Source organism: Condylura cristata, unplaced genomic scaffold, assembly GCF_000260355.1.
Source record: "Condylura cristata isolate star-nosed mole 26May11 unplaced genomic scaffold, ConCri1.0 scaffold00013, whole genome shotgun sequence".
NCBI classification, from domain to species: domain Eukaryota; kingdom Metazoa; phylum Chordata; class Mammalia; order Eulipotyphla; family Talpidae; genus Condylura; species Condylura cristata.
The window spans coordinates 19,346,613-19,364,881 of NW_004567114.1; the positions used below are offsets into that span (position 1 = coordinate 19,346,613).

The 18,269-nt window shown below is 51.5% G+C and overlaps 1 protein-coding gene across 1 annotated transcript in view; it reads right to left on the reverse strand.

The window, feature by feature from the left end:
* Positions 1 to 450: 450 nt before the first annotated feature.
* Positions 451 to 18,269, reverse strand: part of LRRC74A (leucine rich repeat containing 74A) — a 22,561-nt gene continuing 4,742 nt past the window's right edge. Inside the window, 12 exon segments of the mRNA XM_004682056.1 lie at positions 451 to 609; positions 1,924 to 2,107; positions 2,789 to 2,871; positions 3,018 to 3,125; positions 4,161 to 4,307; positions 6,592 to 6,687; positions 7,722 to 7,916; positions 8,354 to 8,439; positions 12,214 to 12,295; positions 12,666 to 12,715; positions 15,773 to 15,869; positions 16,794 to 16,901. Coding sequence (XP_004682113.1) covers positions 451 to 609; positions 1,924 to 2,107; positions 2,789 to 2,871; positions 3,018 to 3,125; positions 4,161 to 4,307; positions 6,592 to 6,687; positions 7,722 to 7,916; positions 8,354 to 8,439; positions 12,214 to 12,295; positions 12,666 to 12,715; positions 15,773 to 15,869; positions 16,794 to 16,901 — 1,395 coding nt within the window.

The window sequence follows — 18,269 nt, forward strand, 5'->3', positions numbered from 1 at the left end:
ACATGGCAGATTCCTAGGACAGTCTAGGAAGCCGTTGTTTCAGGTGGAACCATGCGGCTCCCAGGTCAGGTGTCCAGGTAGTGACTGCCATGACTAGACAGATGCCAGGGCCCTAGGTGTTCACGTGGTGACCCCTGACATTTGCCTCTAAAGCTCCCTGCCCTCATTTTCTGGGCATCTGTGTCCCTGTCACTGCCTCCTGCATCTGGAAAATCTGTCCCCGTGGCACGGCTCACGTGACCCTGGCTAAGGCTTTGGGACACTGACTTTCCCCTGCCCCCCTGTCCCAGCCTCTCCCTGCCTGGGCACAGCCGTATTGAGTTCCAAGTGAGTCTCCGTGGTGGTGAAGGCGGCCACCGAGGCGCGCCCCCTGGCGGTGGGCAGGAGAGGGTGGCTCCCGCGGACGGGTGCCCCAGCAGCAGACGCGGAAGCACCGACCCAAGCCACACTTTATTCGCTGCTCACAGCTGCTGCGGCAGCGATGTTGGTCCACCGAGGCCCCAGCGGACACTTGGCCCACTCGCCGCCACCATCTGACTTGGCACGACTTCGCGGTCGCGGAGACTTCTTTCCAGACCAAGCTTGTTGCTCTGTCGTCACATCAAGAACCTGGTGTGAAAGGTAAGGGGGTTAGGCTGAAGGCCAGGGCAACCTCGTGGCTGCTTGAGAAGCTGTTCAGGCAGGCGCAGATTCTCGTGGGGTCGCGAGGAAACTCCTTTGTCACTCTGGCAGGACGCGAGCTGTGGGTTAGGGTCAGGGCCGGCTTGGGGAGGTGTGTGTGGAACCAGTTACCTGGTCGGCAGAGGTTGGGCGGCAGCTTTAAGTTTAAAGAGGCACCAACCTTTATTCCAGCAGTTGCACTGGGCCTGGAGACTGGTGATAGTGCTACTTCCGGGGCAAAGCATGGCAAATGACAAGTGCCCATAAAAATCCGGACTTGAGATATGAAATCCCAGGCTGCAGTGATAGGCTGAGATGGATCTGAATCGCCAAGGCAAAGCGAACTCAGAGAATGTGATGTTTGGGTCTATTTAGGATAAATAAGCAACTGTGTGTGTGCCCACACATGTGCAAAGCAAGCTAACAGGTCACAGGTCACACGTGGTCCATCACAAGCCCTGGTCCTGGCCTATCAATAGCCACGGGGCGTTCTCAATGCCTTCCAGGCCTGAACCTACTTACTCTTCAAAAACTCCTGCGCTGTGAGTGCTATGAGCACCCCCTTAACACAGATGGGGAAACTAAGGCATGGGGTGTTTGGGAGACTTACCCAGGGAGCTCCAGGAGTGGAGCCAGTATTGAACATCACGTGGTCTGGGCACGATTTTAACACTGCATCACCCACCCACCTATCTCACCGGGGAAGCTGTGGAACCGTGCACCTGAATTTGTTCCTGAAAGCTGAGGGGTGTGTGTGATAGGAGCTCTGATTTCTCCCTGCTATGCTTCTGTGAATTTTAAATTTGTGTAAGTATACATATCATTTGTAGCAAAAAGTGAAAGTCCCAAATTCACACAACAAAGTGATTATGCTGCTCTTTAGTCAGAACTGAAAAACTCGCAGCATGTCCACCAAGGGGCAACTTAAGAGCCCCCACTCAGAGGGTCCCCAAGACTCGGGGACCCAGGCCCCAGTTCTGGCTGTGAGACCTCATTTGCAAAGTTGGAGGGTCTCAACCTGGCCTCTCTCGCTCTACCCTGGGCTCTGCCAGCCAGTGTCCCAAGGAACATGGGGCGTCATTAAGGGAGGGCTGAGGGCGAGGTCATGGACAGGGCAGCAGAGAGAGATGGGCCTGCGGTTGCGGGTGATGCCGTGTGTAGAGGGACTCAAGGCTGGAGGCCCAGAGCCCTACGCACCCCGACTAAGCAGAACAGGGTCTGCTCTCCCCACCTGTGCCTGGCAGCCCAGGTCAACAGAGGCACAGCATAGTGGCCGTAGCAGAAGGCTGGGCAGGGCCAGAAGGGACCTTCTCGGATGGTGAGGGCACCAGCAAGACTCGGGCCCAAGGGGCAATGGGAGACCCCACCGAAGACCCAGCCCTGCCCTGCAGCCCCGGCCAGCAGGTCTAGCTTGGGGGGAGGCCGGTAGGTTACCATCTCCAGGGTCCTGAGTCAAAGGCCAGAGCATCTTTCTAGCACTTATCGTTTATGCCTCCTCTAGAAAGCTCAGTTTTATGATTTCTAGCCTGGTACCACCCTTGGGTGCTGTGAGAATTCAGGCACCTGCGCTTACCGGTGACTGGCAGAGTCCTTGGCAGGTGGTAAAGGCTTGCAGGCTGGCCACGGTCACTGCCACGTCATACCTTCTCTAACTTTTCAAGGGATAGTGTGGCAGGTGCATGGCCTGAGGCGCCCACACTGGCTCACACCTTGGTCCCAGCAGTGACCTGTCCGGCCTCTGAATCTCTGAATCTGTTAACGTTCTGTGACACTCTCTGCCTGGGGGTTATGTCCCCTTCTGTCCGCATGCTGCCACACCCTCCATCACCCTCAGGCGAGGAGTCTGGCTTCCCGTGACCCCTCCTACTAGGCTATGAGTAAGTGACTCCAGAAGCTGGCTCCCCGCCAGCAGCTGGGAAGTTGAGACTGAAGCTCTTCTGAGAGAGCCAAGGCGAGATAAGGGTTACACTGGACTAGGCCTGGGACCCAGGGGTGAGGCAGCAGCGGCTGCAGGTTCAGCGGTGGTGCCCCCCAGCACTCAGGTCACCCCTGCCAGAGTGCATCATGGGGAGCTGGGGGCCAGCCTGGGGCAGCGCGGAGGGGGACTGGCCGCTGGGCCTGGGCTGACCTGAAGTCCACCATGCCTGTCTTGTCTTGCAGCTTCTTTATCAGGTCCCTGATTTGGAACAGGTTCATGGGGACTTTGTTCTGCTGTGGTGGCAGATGGAACATAGAGGGTTAGTGGAGCATGGTGCTTACCCTCAGCTCCCACGGCACATGCGTGCACACACACACACAGGTACACACGTGCACACACATGCACACACACTGCCTGCACCCACTCAGCCTCTGTACACCTGGACCATAGCTTTCCGGAACTCGCCCACGGTCATCTTCATGGACCCCGTCGGGCTTAGGCTCCTGAAGAAGTCCACAGCGGTCATTTGATGCTGATCTACATAGTTCTGGAAGAAGGAGACACCAGGAGCACACGATTGACCTTACAGCAGCCCCGCCATGGCGGCCAAGCTCCCAGACCTGGCAGGCGGGGATGGGAGTAGGGTGTTTCAAGGGGGGCAGGCCCTGGGGTCTCCCACATTTCAGACCAAGAGCCAGGCACAGACAGGTGTGGCCAGGCGAGCTGCCGAAGCTCAGGTGTGCGTCCCGTCCTGGCTGCCTCCACCCCAGGCAGGATCTGTGCGCCATTCCAAGGTGGAAGCGAAGGCGCCCCGCAGCCTCCTGGGGATGGCCGGCGATCTGTCCACGGATTCTATTCAAAGGGCCTCCTGGAACTTCTCACATAGTGGCGGTTTTCATACAAGAGCTCTTCCGTTTAGTCCACAGAGCAGGCCCAGGGCAGGAAGCAGTCCTGGGCCACATGTCCTGCACACCCTGCCTTTGCAAGAGGCTAGCCCCCCGGGGTCCTGACCTCCCTTCCAGCTCCAGCTTTGCCTCTTTTTTATTCCCACTGTCCCATCTGTCTCCTAAGTCTCAAGCCAGGTACAGGGTGACATCAGCCAAGTACATGAAGGTCCCTCATTAGCTGAAGACACCAAACAGCTGTCCTGCCCTTCAGGGGGTCTTGACTTCCTCAGCAGCTCTTGAGAAGAGCCCGACTTGATGGAGCAGCTACTTTCCGCAGGTGCCATTCTTACATGCCCTGCCTGTCATGGGGCCACTCTATGGGTAGCTCTGGGGGCCTTGAAATGAGTCAGATGCTGGGCCGACAGGGGAGGACCCTGACAGCCTCCAAGACTCGCCTCAGGTGGGCATCGGGAAAGGGAGGAGCCTGGCTCCCAAGACCCCCACTTCAGCCAGTTCTGGGCTCTCGCCTTCCTCTGGGGAGGAACACAGACCGGCCGAGGGAATACTCCCTGTCTCGGACATTCCTGGGCAGAGAGGATTGTGCAGCCTCGTTGGGAAAGGGGAAGTGGGGTGGCTGAGTTGGAGCCAAAGGTCAGCTTTTTCCAAGGGGTGCTGGGAGAGCAGCGGAGACTCACCAGGACCAGCCTCATGGGGTTTGTCCACAGGAGGTAGGTCTTCTTGATCAGGGCCCCCTGCACTGCCTTGTAGACCACGTCCAGCTGGGGGTGGATGGTGTACACCGCGTCCAGGGTTTTGGTGAACTGCTCAGTCACCATCACATTCTGAGTCAGGGAGAGAGAGGACTCGGTTACGCAGGGGGCGCTGGGTCTCCCCACCCAGATTTGGGGGGCAGCCAAGGCAAAGTTAAGGTGTTCTGTCTTTTCCAGTTTGTCCTGCAGTGCTGCTTCTGGGCGGGTAGTTGCTGTGGTTTTAGAGCCTGGTGTTGGCCTGTGAGCTTGCGATGTGGTTTCCATGTGATGCTCTTGTTGAGCACCGGGGCTTGTCACAACCTGTGCCCAGCTCCGCCTGAGCACCTGCAGAGGACCGATGCCACTCAGCTCCGAGGGTGTGAGCAGGACCTGACACAGAGACCTGGAAATGTCTGCCTCTGCAGGAGTGCTGGCCTTCAGAACAGGGCCCCTGGGAGAGGGTCCTCACTCTAGCCACCCACCTGTCACAGCAGAGGCTGTCCTGGGCCTCACCCTGAATGCACTGGAAGTGCTCAGATTGGGCCGGAGGCCAGAGGAGGTGTGTTCTGGGCACCGGTGCTGGAGCCGAGTGGCCTCCAGCACCAGGTCCGCCTGCATCCGTCCTCGGGGTGGTTTGGAGTGTCTTCTGCCTTTGCAAAGAACTAAGCTGAAGACTTATTTCCTCCCCTTTGTAGACATCCTAGAAAAAGTTCTAGAAGCCTCTGCAATGAAAGGATTCTAACACCATTTAGAGTTTTGGCAGCATCACTGACAAAAGGGAGGAAAAGGCTGACTCAGACCTATTTGTTCTGGTTGGCTTGTGATGAGGTGGTGCGTGCCCCGCCTCTGGGGTTATGCACCAGCCAGCGCTGACAGCACCATCTCATTCCTCCCTCAGCCACCACGAAAGGCCAGGTCCACGCCTTCTGCTCAGCCTGGGGGCAAACCTGTGTGCCAACACCATCTGGAGTGTGGCCGAGACTCAGAGGCAGAGTGCGGGAGGGCTCAGGCAGCGCCGAGGGGCACAAGGTCAGGGCGAGGGAGGGTGCTGAGGAGAAACACCACAGGCACAAGCAGCAGGAGAGGAGGCGGAGCAGAGTGAAAAGAAAGGCAGGCGTGCCTTCACGTCTTACAATTTATGGCGAACATACTTTTACTTACTCGTTCCAAGGTTTACCACCTTAGATATAATCTAAGGTGTTTAAATCTTAACAAAATATCAGATTTGCATGGCATTTAAAAAACAAGAAGGGAGTTCAGCACCTTTACCCTAGCTTTATGGAAATCCGAGTAGGAGGCAGAGGGCCTGGGTGTGCTTTTTGCTGTGCTTCTCATTTGCTGTGTGTTCCTGGGTAAATGACCTAACCTCTCTGTTTCAGTTTCCTTATATGTAAAATGGGGGAAATGAGGAAAAGCTTGAGGTGTGGGTTGAGTAGTATCCCCACCAAAAAGATGTTGAAGCCCTAACTATATAGTCCTTGTGACTCTGACTTTGTTTGGAAATAGGGTCTTTGCAGAAGAGCAAGGTAAGGTTAGGCTGGGCCCTAACCCCACATGCCTGATGTCCTTATGAACCGGGGCTATTTGGATCCGGAGCTAGACATGCACAGCACGGAGCCCAGGAGCGTCCACAGCCTGGAACCACCGGAAGCTGGGAGGGGCAGGGAATGGGCACTTCCTCACAGACTGCAGAAACCAACCTTCACAGCATCTTGACCTTGGACTTTCATCTTCCAGGCCTGGGAGGCAGTAAATGGCCATTGGTGAAGCCACTGGCTAGGGCACTTTGCTATGGGAACCTAGGAGAGAATATGTTCTGCCTCCTTCCTGGAGCAGCATAGCACAAGCTAGTGTATGGAAAGTCACTGAGACATGGATAAAATGGTGGGCAAGTATAGGATTCTGAGGGTACTGCTATGGTCAGCTGCCACCTCTGTGCTGATTCAGGGAAGAGTACTTAAGTGAAGGATTATCACCCTCAAATGTTATGCTGAATAGAGCAGGCCCAGGTGTGAAATGAAAATTCAGGTTTTACGTGCTTTAATACTCCAATTCTAAATTCCTGTGTCCTGGAACCATTCTGGGTTCGAGAGCCATCCATCAGCAAAGCTGACAGTTTTGGGGTCTTCCTACCTGTGTTTTCCCACTTCTGCTCTCAGGCCCACTCTCAAGTGCACAGGGTTTGGTCCCAGGGTCCCACACTGTGGTATCATCACTGAAGGGACCCCTGGAGAGTGTAGACCTTCACTCCAAGCCCTCTGGCCTTTCCCTGGAGTGCCGTGAGGCCTGGAGGGACAGGAGTGCTGGCCCCTGCCCCCCCCAGGGGCTGTGGTAACTGATGCTCACGGATGTCTGTGACTGCCACTTGACCACTTACAGAAATATCCAGGTCTTCCATCTTGGATTTGGGGTTCCTCTTGATGGCCAGGACAAGCGAGACAGCCCCTTCTATATTCATAGGGTTCAGAAAAAGCTGTGGAAGAAGCTGAGATGGAGCAGCTTCCATTTCTTCCTGTCAGTCACAGTCTGTCTTCCTCTTAAATGTTCCTGGAAGTACCTGACTCTGTGTCCATCTGTTTGCTCAGTCACCCACCCACCTGTCCATCGCATTACCCACCTATCCTTTCCTCCATCCATCCATCCTCTCCCTGTCTATCTCACTACTCACCCATCCATTGTCAGTCTGTCTATCCGTCTGTCCGTCCATCTATCCGTCCACCCACCTATCCATCCAACAAACATGTTCCGTGTGCTGGTTGCTGGGTTGAGTGCTGGGGGATGCACAGGCAGGTTTGATGAGGTCTCTGCCTGTGTTCATTCAGTAAATACTGTTGGGCACTGACTGTGCCCAATATGATGATGGGCAACACCAACCACATGTGAACCAGTCTGTGTTCACATGTAGCTTTCACACAAGTGGAGGAGGTAGTGAAATAGTCAAATGGGAGTATAATTAGAAATTGGAAAAGCCAGCATGGAGGGGTGAACAGTGTGAAGAGGGTTCCTGTGGGGTGCGCTGTGGAATTGCTGCTGGGCCTGTGCCTCAGGGCAGGTCAGCAGAGAAGTGCAAGGAGAGGATGCAGAAAGAACAAGACTGGTAGGAAGAAAGGAACCAAAGGCCTGGAGGCCTCAGATGGGGAGCAAGGCGAGGGGGCTAAGCAGACAGTAGAAGTCAGACGCATGCCTATGTGAGGCCCAAGGCAGAGGCACTTGCCCAGGGATTCTCTCCAACAACATCCAGCCCCACACCCCACACCTATTGCTGCCCCCACCCCACACATATGCCACACACAAGTGTGTGGGCACAGACGTGGACACACAGATGCGACGGACACACACACGCACACGGCTGCACACACACGATGCACAGCATGGACACACATGGGGCACACACGCACACGTGGGTGTGCACAGGTGTGTCCACACGTTGAAACAGGTGTGCAACATGGAAGCACACACTCACAAACATGTGCAGACCGCCCGCTCTCAGCGTAGGTCAGACCCCACCTTCAGGACTCTGAGGCACTCGTTGGACTCGAGTCCTTTGCTGATTCTGGAGATGCCTTCGTTGCTGATGTTGTTGCTGCTGATGTCGAGGTAGCTCAAGCTGTTGTTGAGTCGGAGGACATCCCCGAGGGCCGCAGCCCCCTCGTTCCCAAAGCCATTCATGGAGACGGCCAGTTTCCGCAGGGTCACGTTAGCCTCCCGGGAGAGGGAACAGTGCTAGCATCAAGGTTGGGCCAGTCAAACAGGCCCACTTGCCAGCTCCCATGGCAGCCATATTGGGTACTCAGTGGCCCCCAGGAGGGCAAGACCTGCCAGGTCTTTCTGGACTTCCCACTGGGCTCATAGTCTTAAGTACTCTTGTGACGCCTTCCATTTGAGTTCGGGTCATTCTCTACCCCCTAATTAACTACCCTCTTGAGGCACCTCCAAAGATACCATGTAGTCCCCAGTAGGGTGACTTGACCTAGGTAGGATTTATACTAGAGGAATTGTGGGAAGGAGACCCACAAATAAAGAGAATTCAGTATACTCTTTCAACTGTGCTCATGAGGACGAGGTTGGAGATGGCAGGACAGGAGGCCGCGTTGAAACCTTATAAGGGCTTAATACTCCGCTCCCCCAGAGCACCTTACCCGGAGCCCGTTGCACAGGGCCACAGCTCCCAGTGTGTGGAAGTGATTCCAGCTCAGATCCAGTGACTGGAGCCCTATGTTGAGGGCTGGGGAGAGAGGGAATCATCTCAGCATCCTTCAACCCCAGAGAGCCCCTCTCAGAGTTGGCAGATGTCAACGGCGTCAGGATAGTGCTCGTTTAGTAGGTATGCAGAGGAAAACACTGGTGTGATTTTTTTTTGTTTATACATTTAAACACAAGATTGTGAGATGATTCCCAGTGCTGGCTGCAATGTGGTAAAACAAGCATGTGCACATATTGCAGGTGGCAAGCACATTGATATCATCTATTTGGCAAATGCTGTCTGGTCACAGATGTTTTCCTATTAAAATGTGTGTGCCTCATCACACAGCAATATCTCTTCTGAGACTCATCCTAAGAAGACAGTGTAGGATATAGGAAGGGCTACATGCTTGTAGATGTTTACTGTGACATTGCTTAGAAAAGTAAGGTCTAAGACCCACAGGGAAAGGGAAAGAGGTCATAACTATCCCCTGGTGGAATATTACACAGCCATCAAAATGGATGGATACAGCCTGGAATATTAGGGTCTGCATTCACAAAGGGAGGCTCTGGAATGGCACATTACCCTCCATGGTATCTTTTTCATGGAGACCTGTGGGAGCAGTGGTGGCTTCAAAATTCCTATCCAGGAGAGCATTAGGGACATAATGGTTTGGGGTTGGAGAGGCATCCGATTTCCCTAGAAGCTGGGATTGTTCAGAAAGTGCACTTTTTAAAACTTAAAGATGCTTTTCGTAAGTGCTACCTAGGGCTGGGGAAATATCCCAATTTAAGCAAATTCTCATTATTGTTTTCATCTTGGGAGGGTGGTCATGCTGGAAGGGGAGGCTAGAGCCCTCTACACTTTACTGAATGGAAAGAATTACCCTTGGACGTCAGGCCAGGGGAAATGTCTTAACCTAGTTTTTTTTTTTTCCTCGTTTATTTTTTTTGAATAGTGAACTCCATACTGATCACGTCTCTCTCTGTCACAGTCTCCAGGATGTATTTTTGGTGAAGTGCACAACACTTGATATTGTTTTGAGAATAAATTTTCTCCTTTCCTTTCTCTTCTTACCCTTATTTCCTCTTCTCTGCCACTTCCCTCTCATAAGTTATATCTTGCACTTCATCTTTTAAATTCTACACGACTGAAGTTTTAATTCTGTCTTCATCGCTTACTAGCTGTGTAACCTTGCCAAGTTACTTATCCCCCCTTCCTTCTGTTCCCTTACCTGTAAAATGGAGATTTTAAATTGTACTAGGTTTCTATGAGGATTGATGTGAGATGCCCAACATGATGCACATCACATGTTAATCATTTAACATTTGGTAGCTTTAATAAGAATGGACTATTAAATATTTTATACTAACACCAATCACTGAACTAAAGAATATGCATTTTTAAGTATGATGCGATATGATGGTACCAGCATGTCTGTCTCACCTTACATTTAGGACTTCAGTTTTCAAATGGAGGCTTGGACCACCTGATTCCTTTACACGTAGCTTATGCCTCCCAAGCACTGCTTTACACTTTCTCATTTTTCTGCATGCCTGTCAGTCTGCCCTCCACTGTCAGATGAAAACATCCTTCCTCCTTCCAAGGTGAACTCCACCAGCCCACCTTGCCCGCCTGCACTTTTGACCGTGAACTCCATGAACTCTGGGTCCTGCTTCTCCCAGACCTCGCCGTTCCAGGCTAACTGCTTCTGGGCAGCTCTTCTAGGACTTTGTTCCAGGAATGAGCTTTTCTTCCTTTTGCATCATATTTTCTTTCTATCAGTATTCTCCACCCTTCAAGACCTTGCTGGACTCTGTCCTCATTTTGCTGACCCAACCTTGACTGAGTGAAGTTTCTAGAAATGTCTGTACTGCTATGTCCACTTCTTTGCACCCCATCTTCAACTCAGCACCCTTCAGCCGGGCTTCTCCACTCCCCCACTTCACACCACAGCACCTGTCAGGGTCATCAGCTATGTCTGTGCTGCCAAGTCCCAAGGTCATTCTCTTGTCCTCATCTTACTTGAGTTCTAAGTGGCACCTGCCCCTGCCAGTTACTTCTCCCACCTTGAAACCCTCCCTACATGCTTCCTTGAGACCTGGTTTCACTCCTATTTGACTGACTACTCCTCAGGCTTTTCTCCTCCTCTCCCCTCTGCTCCTGTCAAAAAATGTTGGGGTGATCCGGGGCAGTGTGTGACCACCCACTCAACTCTTCCTACCCGCCTTGCCTGAACGACCCCATCTTGTCCCACACTAGACACTTTTATATATAAAAGTCCCTGATGCCCAGACAGATATCTCTGGCCTGCACCTGCTCACCAGGCCACAGAGGTGTGGAGTGGCTCTTGCAAACACCACGTGGCCAAAGTGCCCCTCTGGACCTGCCCTCCCTGGAGTAGAGGGAGCTTTCCCCTCCAGTCAACTAGGGGCTGAAAGACCAGAACCAGGGGCCTGTCTTTACCTGCCTCCTCCACACCAGCAAGGCCTCTTGGCCTTACCACCAAGACGCATTGTGGATCCATCACCCTCCTCTAGCACCCCTCCCGGCAGTCAGTGGTGCTCTCATCCTGTTGCCCAGAGGACCTCACTAGCATCCCCACTGGCCCCTCTTCTTCCTTCTGGTTCAATCTCCCTCTTCATCCAGCAGTTCTCCGAAAACTGCTCGTCAAACCGTCCCTCCCCCAATAGCCATCCTTCAGTGACTTCTCATTGCACGTAGCGTGAAACCCAGACCCTGTGCCTTGGCGCCCACAAAGCCCCACGGTGTGGCGTGGGCTGGCTGCCCAGTCCCTCCAACCTCACCACCCCTCCGCTGGGACAGCAGGTGCTCACCGCCCTTCCTCCCCCACCTGCCTGCGGAACACTGCACTCCCGGAACCCACAGGCAGTTTCGCTTTGATTTTCAGGTTTCAATAAAAAGTCACCTTCCCTGCGGGGCTTTTCTCGCCACCTCATCTAAATTAGCTCCTGTAGCTCGCAGCTCGTGGAGACCTCCCCCTTCCTCTCATTTCCCCAGGGGGGAACATTTGGGTTGTTTTTTCCTCTCCTAGCGGTTTACAGTGGGTTTACAGAGCGTCTCCTGACGTCTCTGTGTCGGAGAGCATCGGTGGCCTGTTGTGGAGGGGAATTGCCTCCAGGACCAAAACCTTTCCTACTTTGCAAACACTCAGATTGCTCTGCAAAGTGCTTTTACCCAGAAGCTTCTGAGCTCTCTTCTTTTTCTTTTGTGCTCCCTGCACTTGATATTCCTACTTGGAAATGTTGCAGCTTTGGCAGATGAGGAGGGAAATCTTTTTCTTTCGTCTTTTGCTTTCCTCTAGGGATCACAGAGCAGAGCGGGTGTTTCTCTTTTTCCGCTGCTCGTATTTCGTGACTGTTTTCTTGGGAGCGATTGTCATGGTCTAGCTAGCATAGGATAATAAATACCACATCTTCTATCCACTTTCCGAACACGAATCTGTTATATAAATGCTGCAACACTAATCCCATCTGTTGTTTCTCTTGTACCTTTGTCTCTGGTTTTAGCACGTGCACGTTTAAGCTTATTGTGCCAAGTAGGAATCGTTTTTATTGCAGTTTATGCCACTGTGTGTATTTATGGAGCGTAAGCATGCTCTGGTCAGCAAATTAGTTCTATGTTTATTTAATCATTTTTAAAGTTCCACTTCCACATCTAGGTGTTGACTTCAGATAAAATGCAGTTTGAGTATTGTGTACGTCACTTTTATCATGAGAAAATGTAATAACTACAGTAACTAACAAGTCCTGGTCCCCGAGTTCTTTGCTGCGCCACCCTCTGTGGGAAACTCACCCAGCATCTGTCCCAGGTATTCACCTCCCTTATCAGAGAGCTGGTTGTGACTGAGATCCAGCGACTTAATTTGGTGATTGATCTAGAGAAGGAAACAGTAAGAGAGAGAGAGAACTTTTGTCTCTATGTGACAGCAGATACCGCCCTTATCTCGGGGTGTAATGCAGCGCTCCCACGCACCAAAATTCAGGTGGGGTAGCGTTCTCAGATTGAAGGCAACTTCTCGAGCATTTTCTGGGAAGCTGGCGATGGTTATGGGAGAATTTAGTGTTCCCCAAACTGCCTTACCACTCGTGGCTGCTTTTGCCAAGATTGGCAGAGTTCACGTCTATCAGCTCTCTAAACTGTGCGGTGGCTGGTTCTGCCAAGCCACACCCTACGCCCAGAGCCACCAGCCTGGGAGACCCAGGTCCCCCCTGGGACATCTCCCACTCCCGTCCCTGGCTTCTTACCGACAGTGCCTGGCACAGCTGCTCTGCAGATTCTTCTTTGAAGTTATTTCCTGTCATGAAGGTGGGTGTTAGCATAGCTCTCCCACAGCCCAGCCCTCAGGTCTCTTCCCTTTGAAACAACCAGTCATAGGAAAGGGGGCAAGTACTCAAGGCAAATATAGGGGTAGAGAAAAAACAGAATAAAGGACAGCTAATCACACCACTTTATGCCCGGTCCGTTCTCTCTCCGCCCTGCCAGTCCGGAAGTTCTAGGAGTTGGTCCACCATACCCAGGCATCCACTGGGAGCGTCAACCCCAGCTTGGGCATAAAGACCGCCATGTTATAAACAAAACAAGACCTGAATCCGCTTCTCAGCAGCAAGGCCGGGAACAGAGAGCAGTGAGGTGCTTGCAGTGTGCGGAATCAAGGGTGGCAAAAAGCACAGCCATCACCACGAATAATATCTTCATGCAACATTTCAAAAAAACCAAAACCAATGCAAAAACATCTATGATGAACCAATTGAAATATTTAAATACAGGTGGGATCTGACCTTAAACTTACACGGCTACCTTCACCTCCAGTCTGTCCTTGTTAAGTACTGTTCTTTATTGAAATACTGATATTTTATTATCAATTTGTTTTTATATTAACTTTGACATTTTAAAATGTTGCATTAAAATTTTATTTACCTGGTTACTGAGGTTTTTAGTGCACCTTAAATTTAGCAACTGAGGCAAATCTACCCCTTAGATAATTCTAACCACACCCAGCTAAGCAGCCTGAAGCATTGCAGATTTTTGGGAAATAAGTGAAGTAGGAAGCCATTTTTAAGGCAAGACTATACGAATTAAATCTATAAAAGAAAAGGACTGGTAAATACAACAACAATAAATACAGAAACTGCTGTCTAGGATAACACCATAAACAAAGCCATTTGCAACTCTAAAGCATTCAAGTGTAAATATCTGTGGTGTAGAGAAAGCACCTAAAGTTCAGTAATACAAACAACTCCACACAAAGTTTATATTTCCTAGGAGAGGACATGGAAAATGGAAATAAGCACAGAGAAAGAGGTTCTATTTCAGTGGCAATGTGAGACCATCATGATGATTCAATAGCTCACTGAATCCTTAGGTGCTGCTGCTCTAGGTGTTTCCGATTTTAATTCTCTTAGCCCTCACAGTCACTGTCTGAAGTAGGTAATATAATTCTCCCTCGTTTATAAATGAGGAAAATGAATCGAAGAGGGTGTAATAAGAGCTTGTGCAGTGTCAAAACTGGGATCTGAATCCAAGGGCCGTGGTGGCAACATTCACATGATTCAGCATTTTGATCCATAAACAACTAGCTCCTGACCTGTCTGGTGAGGGAGGAAGGACTCAGGCCGGCTTGGTGGCCCTGCAGCCTGCCATGGCCATCTTACAGGCAAATTTGGCCTGAGGAGGACAGTCTGGCAGCTTGCAACGCGGAGCCTGAGCCTTGGCTTCACCTGCTGATCGCGGCTTTCCTTTGGACTCTCCTCACCAGGGACTGGCCCGAGGAGAGGTCCCCCGCCCCCACCTCTGGTGGAGCTGGAACCTAGCCCTATTCTTTCCCTCCAAGTCCCAAGTCCCTTTACCTGATCTTATTGGCTACCCTGTGCCTTCATCCTCTCTGGTGCTTATAAAAGCATTTCATCTTAGGCATTTTTACTATGATGTAATCAGATGCCGACTTCTTTTTATTTATCTTACTTAGGATGCACTAAGGTTCCTGAATCTGAGATTTCATCGATTCAGGTAACATTACTTGTTCAACCTTCGTGCACACCTGTTCTCGTTTCTTTCCTTCTGGAATGCCTCTTGGCTATGGTGGGTCTGTTCATGCCTTTATCTTTTATATTCCTATAGTTTATCTTTCTATACTGCAAAGGTAGATAAAATATCTTCCAGGTCATTAAGTTTATTCCCTTCTATCTAATCTGCTCCATTTATTCAGTAAATTGTTAAAATTTTATTTTTTACTGCTAGAAGCTCTATGTTGGGGGCAGGGGTCTTTCTAAAAATAATCTTTTTTTTTATGTTTTTACTTGTATGATCTTAATCATATTAAACATGGTTGGGTGTTAAGATATGTTTGCATCCTTCGCCTAATTGCATCTTCCATGATACTAACTTCATATTTTTTCTAGTTTGGGGGTGTCTAGTCTCTATGTGGAGTCCACAGTACCACTGCTGACATGGTGATGGGAAAGGAACAGTAAGCCAGCATTAAACTCTAGTTTAACATTTAAAAACAAATGTTTGTTTGTGGTTCCAGTAATTAACAATACCGCTGTGCAGCGTGAAGGATAACTGATATGATCCCTCAATTTATAGTGCAGATCCGATCATTCTAGTTCCAGAAGCTCCTGGAACTAGAGGGTCATGTGTGGCCACTAAGTGAATCTGATAATTTCTTAGCGTTTTGTTCCTTGTTTTGCACTCAGGAGCTGTGAGCCAGTCTTTAATGGAGCCATGTGGCAGGGGGCTCGCAAGCAGCCTGAAACTGAGTTGCAAATTTCTGTGCATTTCTGATGAGTGGCCCAGAGTATTACCAGCACAGAACCATCTTTTGTGTGGGTTTCTTGCAGGGAGAATACATTCAGACCACAAGCACTAGTGAGGGAGAATGGTGGGTACTAGAGGAAGCTGTGCTTTCCCTGTGAGATCATAGATGAATTCAAACTCCGGTCTACAGATGGGGTCAGGTAGTAATGACAGGTATGAAGGAAGCCAAGCAGGGAACTAGGATAGCCAGTCTGATGGCTCTAGGGGTGGTCAGAGCCCCCCACGGAGATGGCAGGCCAGGGGCTACTCTGTGAGAACCATGAGAGAGGTTCTCACCACCAGAGCCATGTAGCCGTCTGGCGGGGAGAGATGTGTGAGCAGAGGGAGGAACACTGCAAAGTGAGTTGAAGTCGCTTGTGCAGGAAGTGGGGGGGGGCGGCTGTGGAGGGTGACGCAGGTGTGGACCCAGTGACCTGGAGTCTGAAGCAGAAGGACACAGTCCTGCGGTCCTGCGTGGTTAGACCTGGGTCCTCTCTGCTCTTCCCTCCTCCCTCTTCATGGCCTACTTCCCCCCTCTCTTCTCCCATGGGCTCACCTGAAAGCTGCAGGATCGTGAGGGAAGAGGTATTTCTCTGGAGGAATGTTGAGATGATTCTGGCTCCCTCAAAACCAAGATCATTTTCAGAAACATTCTAAAAGGCAATAAGACATCTATGTATGTGAAGCCTCACCAAGGCCCTCCTCAGAGAAAGCCACCAGCTGGTGCTTACTTGAAGCCTGGCTCTAGGGTGAGATGGGGGTGAGGGGGAGTAGGTTGGGGGGCTGGGGGCATGGGAGTGGGGGATTGCTAAGATTGGTGTCCTGCAGAAGAGAGAATGGAGGGGGAAGCCCAGGCTTCCTACTGCTCCCTATGAGCTCTCGGGGAATTCTGACATTGATTCACTTACACCCACTCCACGAGCACATTATAATGGGTGTGCGTGTTAAATTCCCTTTACAGATTCCTGCCGTGTGAATCACTCGCAGAAGGAGCAGGCTGTGAATGGCCACAGATCTTTCAGGCCAGTGGGGAGACTGTATTATCAGTTATTACTATCCTAACTCTTTTCCCCAATCTTTAACATTGTGGTAAAACAGACGTCAGGCAACATTTCCCACCCGGGCCATTTTTTAAAAAAAAAAATATATATGATAGTTTATTTTCACATCATTTTGTGCATTTTTTCATCTCAGTTGTAATCCCTGTGCCACCCTGGCCATTTTTAAGGGCAGGTCACTCATGCCGTGGCATTACTGCTGGTGTCTCACTGCAGGCACTTTGTATCAGGAAATCATTTCATGCTCTGGTTTTCTTTAAGAAAGTGCACTTTAAGCCATGGCAGGGAAGTGAGTCAATCTACTGAAAGGCCTACACAGCCCCCCGAGGTGTGGTTTCAGGGGGTCTCCTAGGCCACAGGAATCAGGTGCCCCGGCCATGGCTGGGTGTGACCCTCCTCTGAAAAGTCACGCCCCGAGGAGAGGAGCCCCGCGAGTGTGGAGACCCCAGGGCCTGGCCGGGCTGGGGTGGGGCCTGGGGTCTGGTGGGTCCTGTCAGAGCTCCCCGGTGGGCACAGTACCATCTCCTGGATGTAGTAGTTCTCATGCAGCATCTCCACAAGGCTCAGGAGGCCCTTCTCTGTGATGCTGTTGTCTGCCACCTCCAGTGTCACCACGCTCGTGTTGGACTTCAGCCACCATGGGGGTAGGGGAGGAAGACAAAGGTGTTGGTGACCCCATCATTCCCCACTCTTGCCCAGAAGCTGCCCCTCTTTTGAACATCCCGACCAAGACAGAGGGTCAGAATGTTCTGGAAGGTTCTGGAAGTTTCCAGGAGAAGGAGAGCAGCGGGGAGGGGAGGGGGGCAAACTTCTCCCTGAGCTTTGCCAAGGCAATATGTTGATTCTGGGCACCACCATGCAAAGGGGCTCTTCTGTGGGGAAATTTAGAAGAGGGATGTGGAAGTAGTAATGCCCTAAAAAGAGACACGAGGATGCATGTGAGCTGTTTGGCTTTGAGAGAAGACCGTGACTGAGTCAACTACAGGAGAACTCAGTATATTTAATACGGACATTTAAGCAAAAAGCTGTAGGCGAAACTATTTACTCTCTGCTTCCTTCGGAGGTCTTTATCCTGGTCTAGTCTTGAGGCTCACTGGTGGTGTTCTCTCTGTTAGGCTGTGGCCTCAAGGCTGTTTGCCAGGGTCTGCCCTCACATCTCTCTTCCGTCCACACTAGCTGAGGAGCGAGCCAGCGGGCGTGACTTGAAGCATCCCAGGACTGGTCAGCTCTGACTTGAACATTTCTTCTCCCCTTTGTCATGAGACTTGAGCATTTTCAAAGCTCACCAAGCAGCAAGAGCAGCAAGTGGAAAGCTGCTCTGGCTCCAGGGAAGGGAGCAGGAGAGAGGACGGCTCCCAGGGCCAGCAGCTCACAGCGGCCTGGGGACCTGTGCCTGGGCTCGGCTCTCGGGTGGGCAAAATTCCTCTGTGCTTAAAGGCAAGCGCGAAGGCTCAGGATCTTCCCGGCCCTGCACGGGGTGTGATCACTGTCACCTGAGGACCAGCAGTCACCCGTCACCAAGCCCACTCACCTCCTCACTCAGTGAGTGTTCGTGCCACTCTGGTACCACTCGAGGATGAGCAGAGAATATCCCTGCTCCGAGGTGCTGTTCTCCATTGAGTGGGGCTGGGGGGGTCGGGGTGGGGTGGCTGTGAGCTGGCCTGGAGGAAGTGTGAAATGTTATCAGCAGTGTCTTTCCTTGGAGCTGGGCGAGCACGCCATGTGCAAACTTACACAGCACACAAGACGAATGATCCAGGCCGCCAGAATGTCACAGCAGGCGTCAAAAGCTGAGGGATAACTCAGCTTGGTACCAGAAGCTATCACCAGGACAGGTGGCTCAAGTCTGGGGAAAATTCCAGTATTATCCATGTTTTCCAGGAAGCTCACGGGGTAAAGGTGCCTCAGACACTTGATCACTTAGCCTTTCTATGCTCACTCATCCTCTCTGCTTTGCTGGAGTGGGAGGTGGGAGGGTGGGGGTGGGGGTTGGGG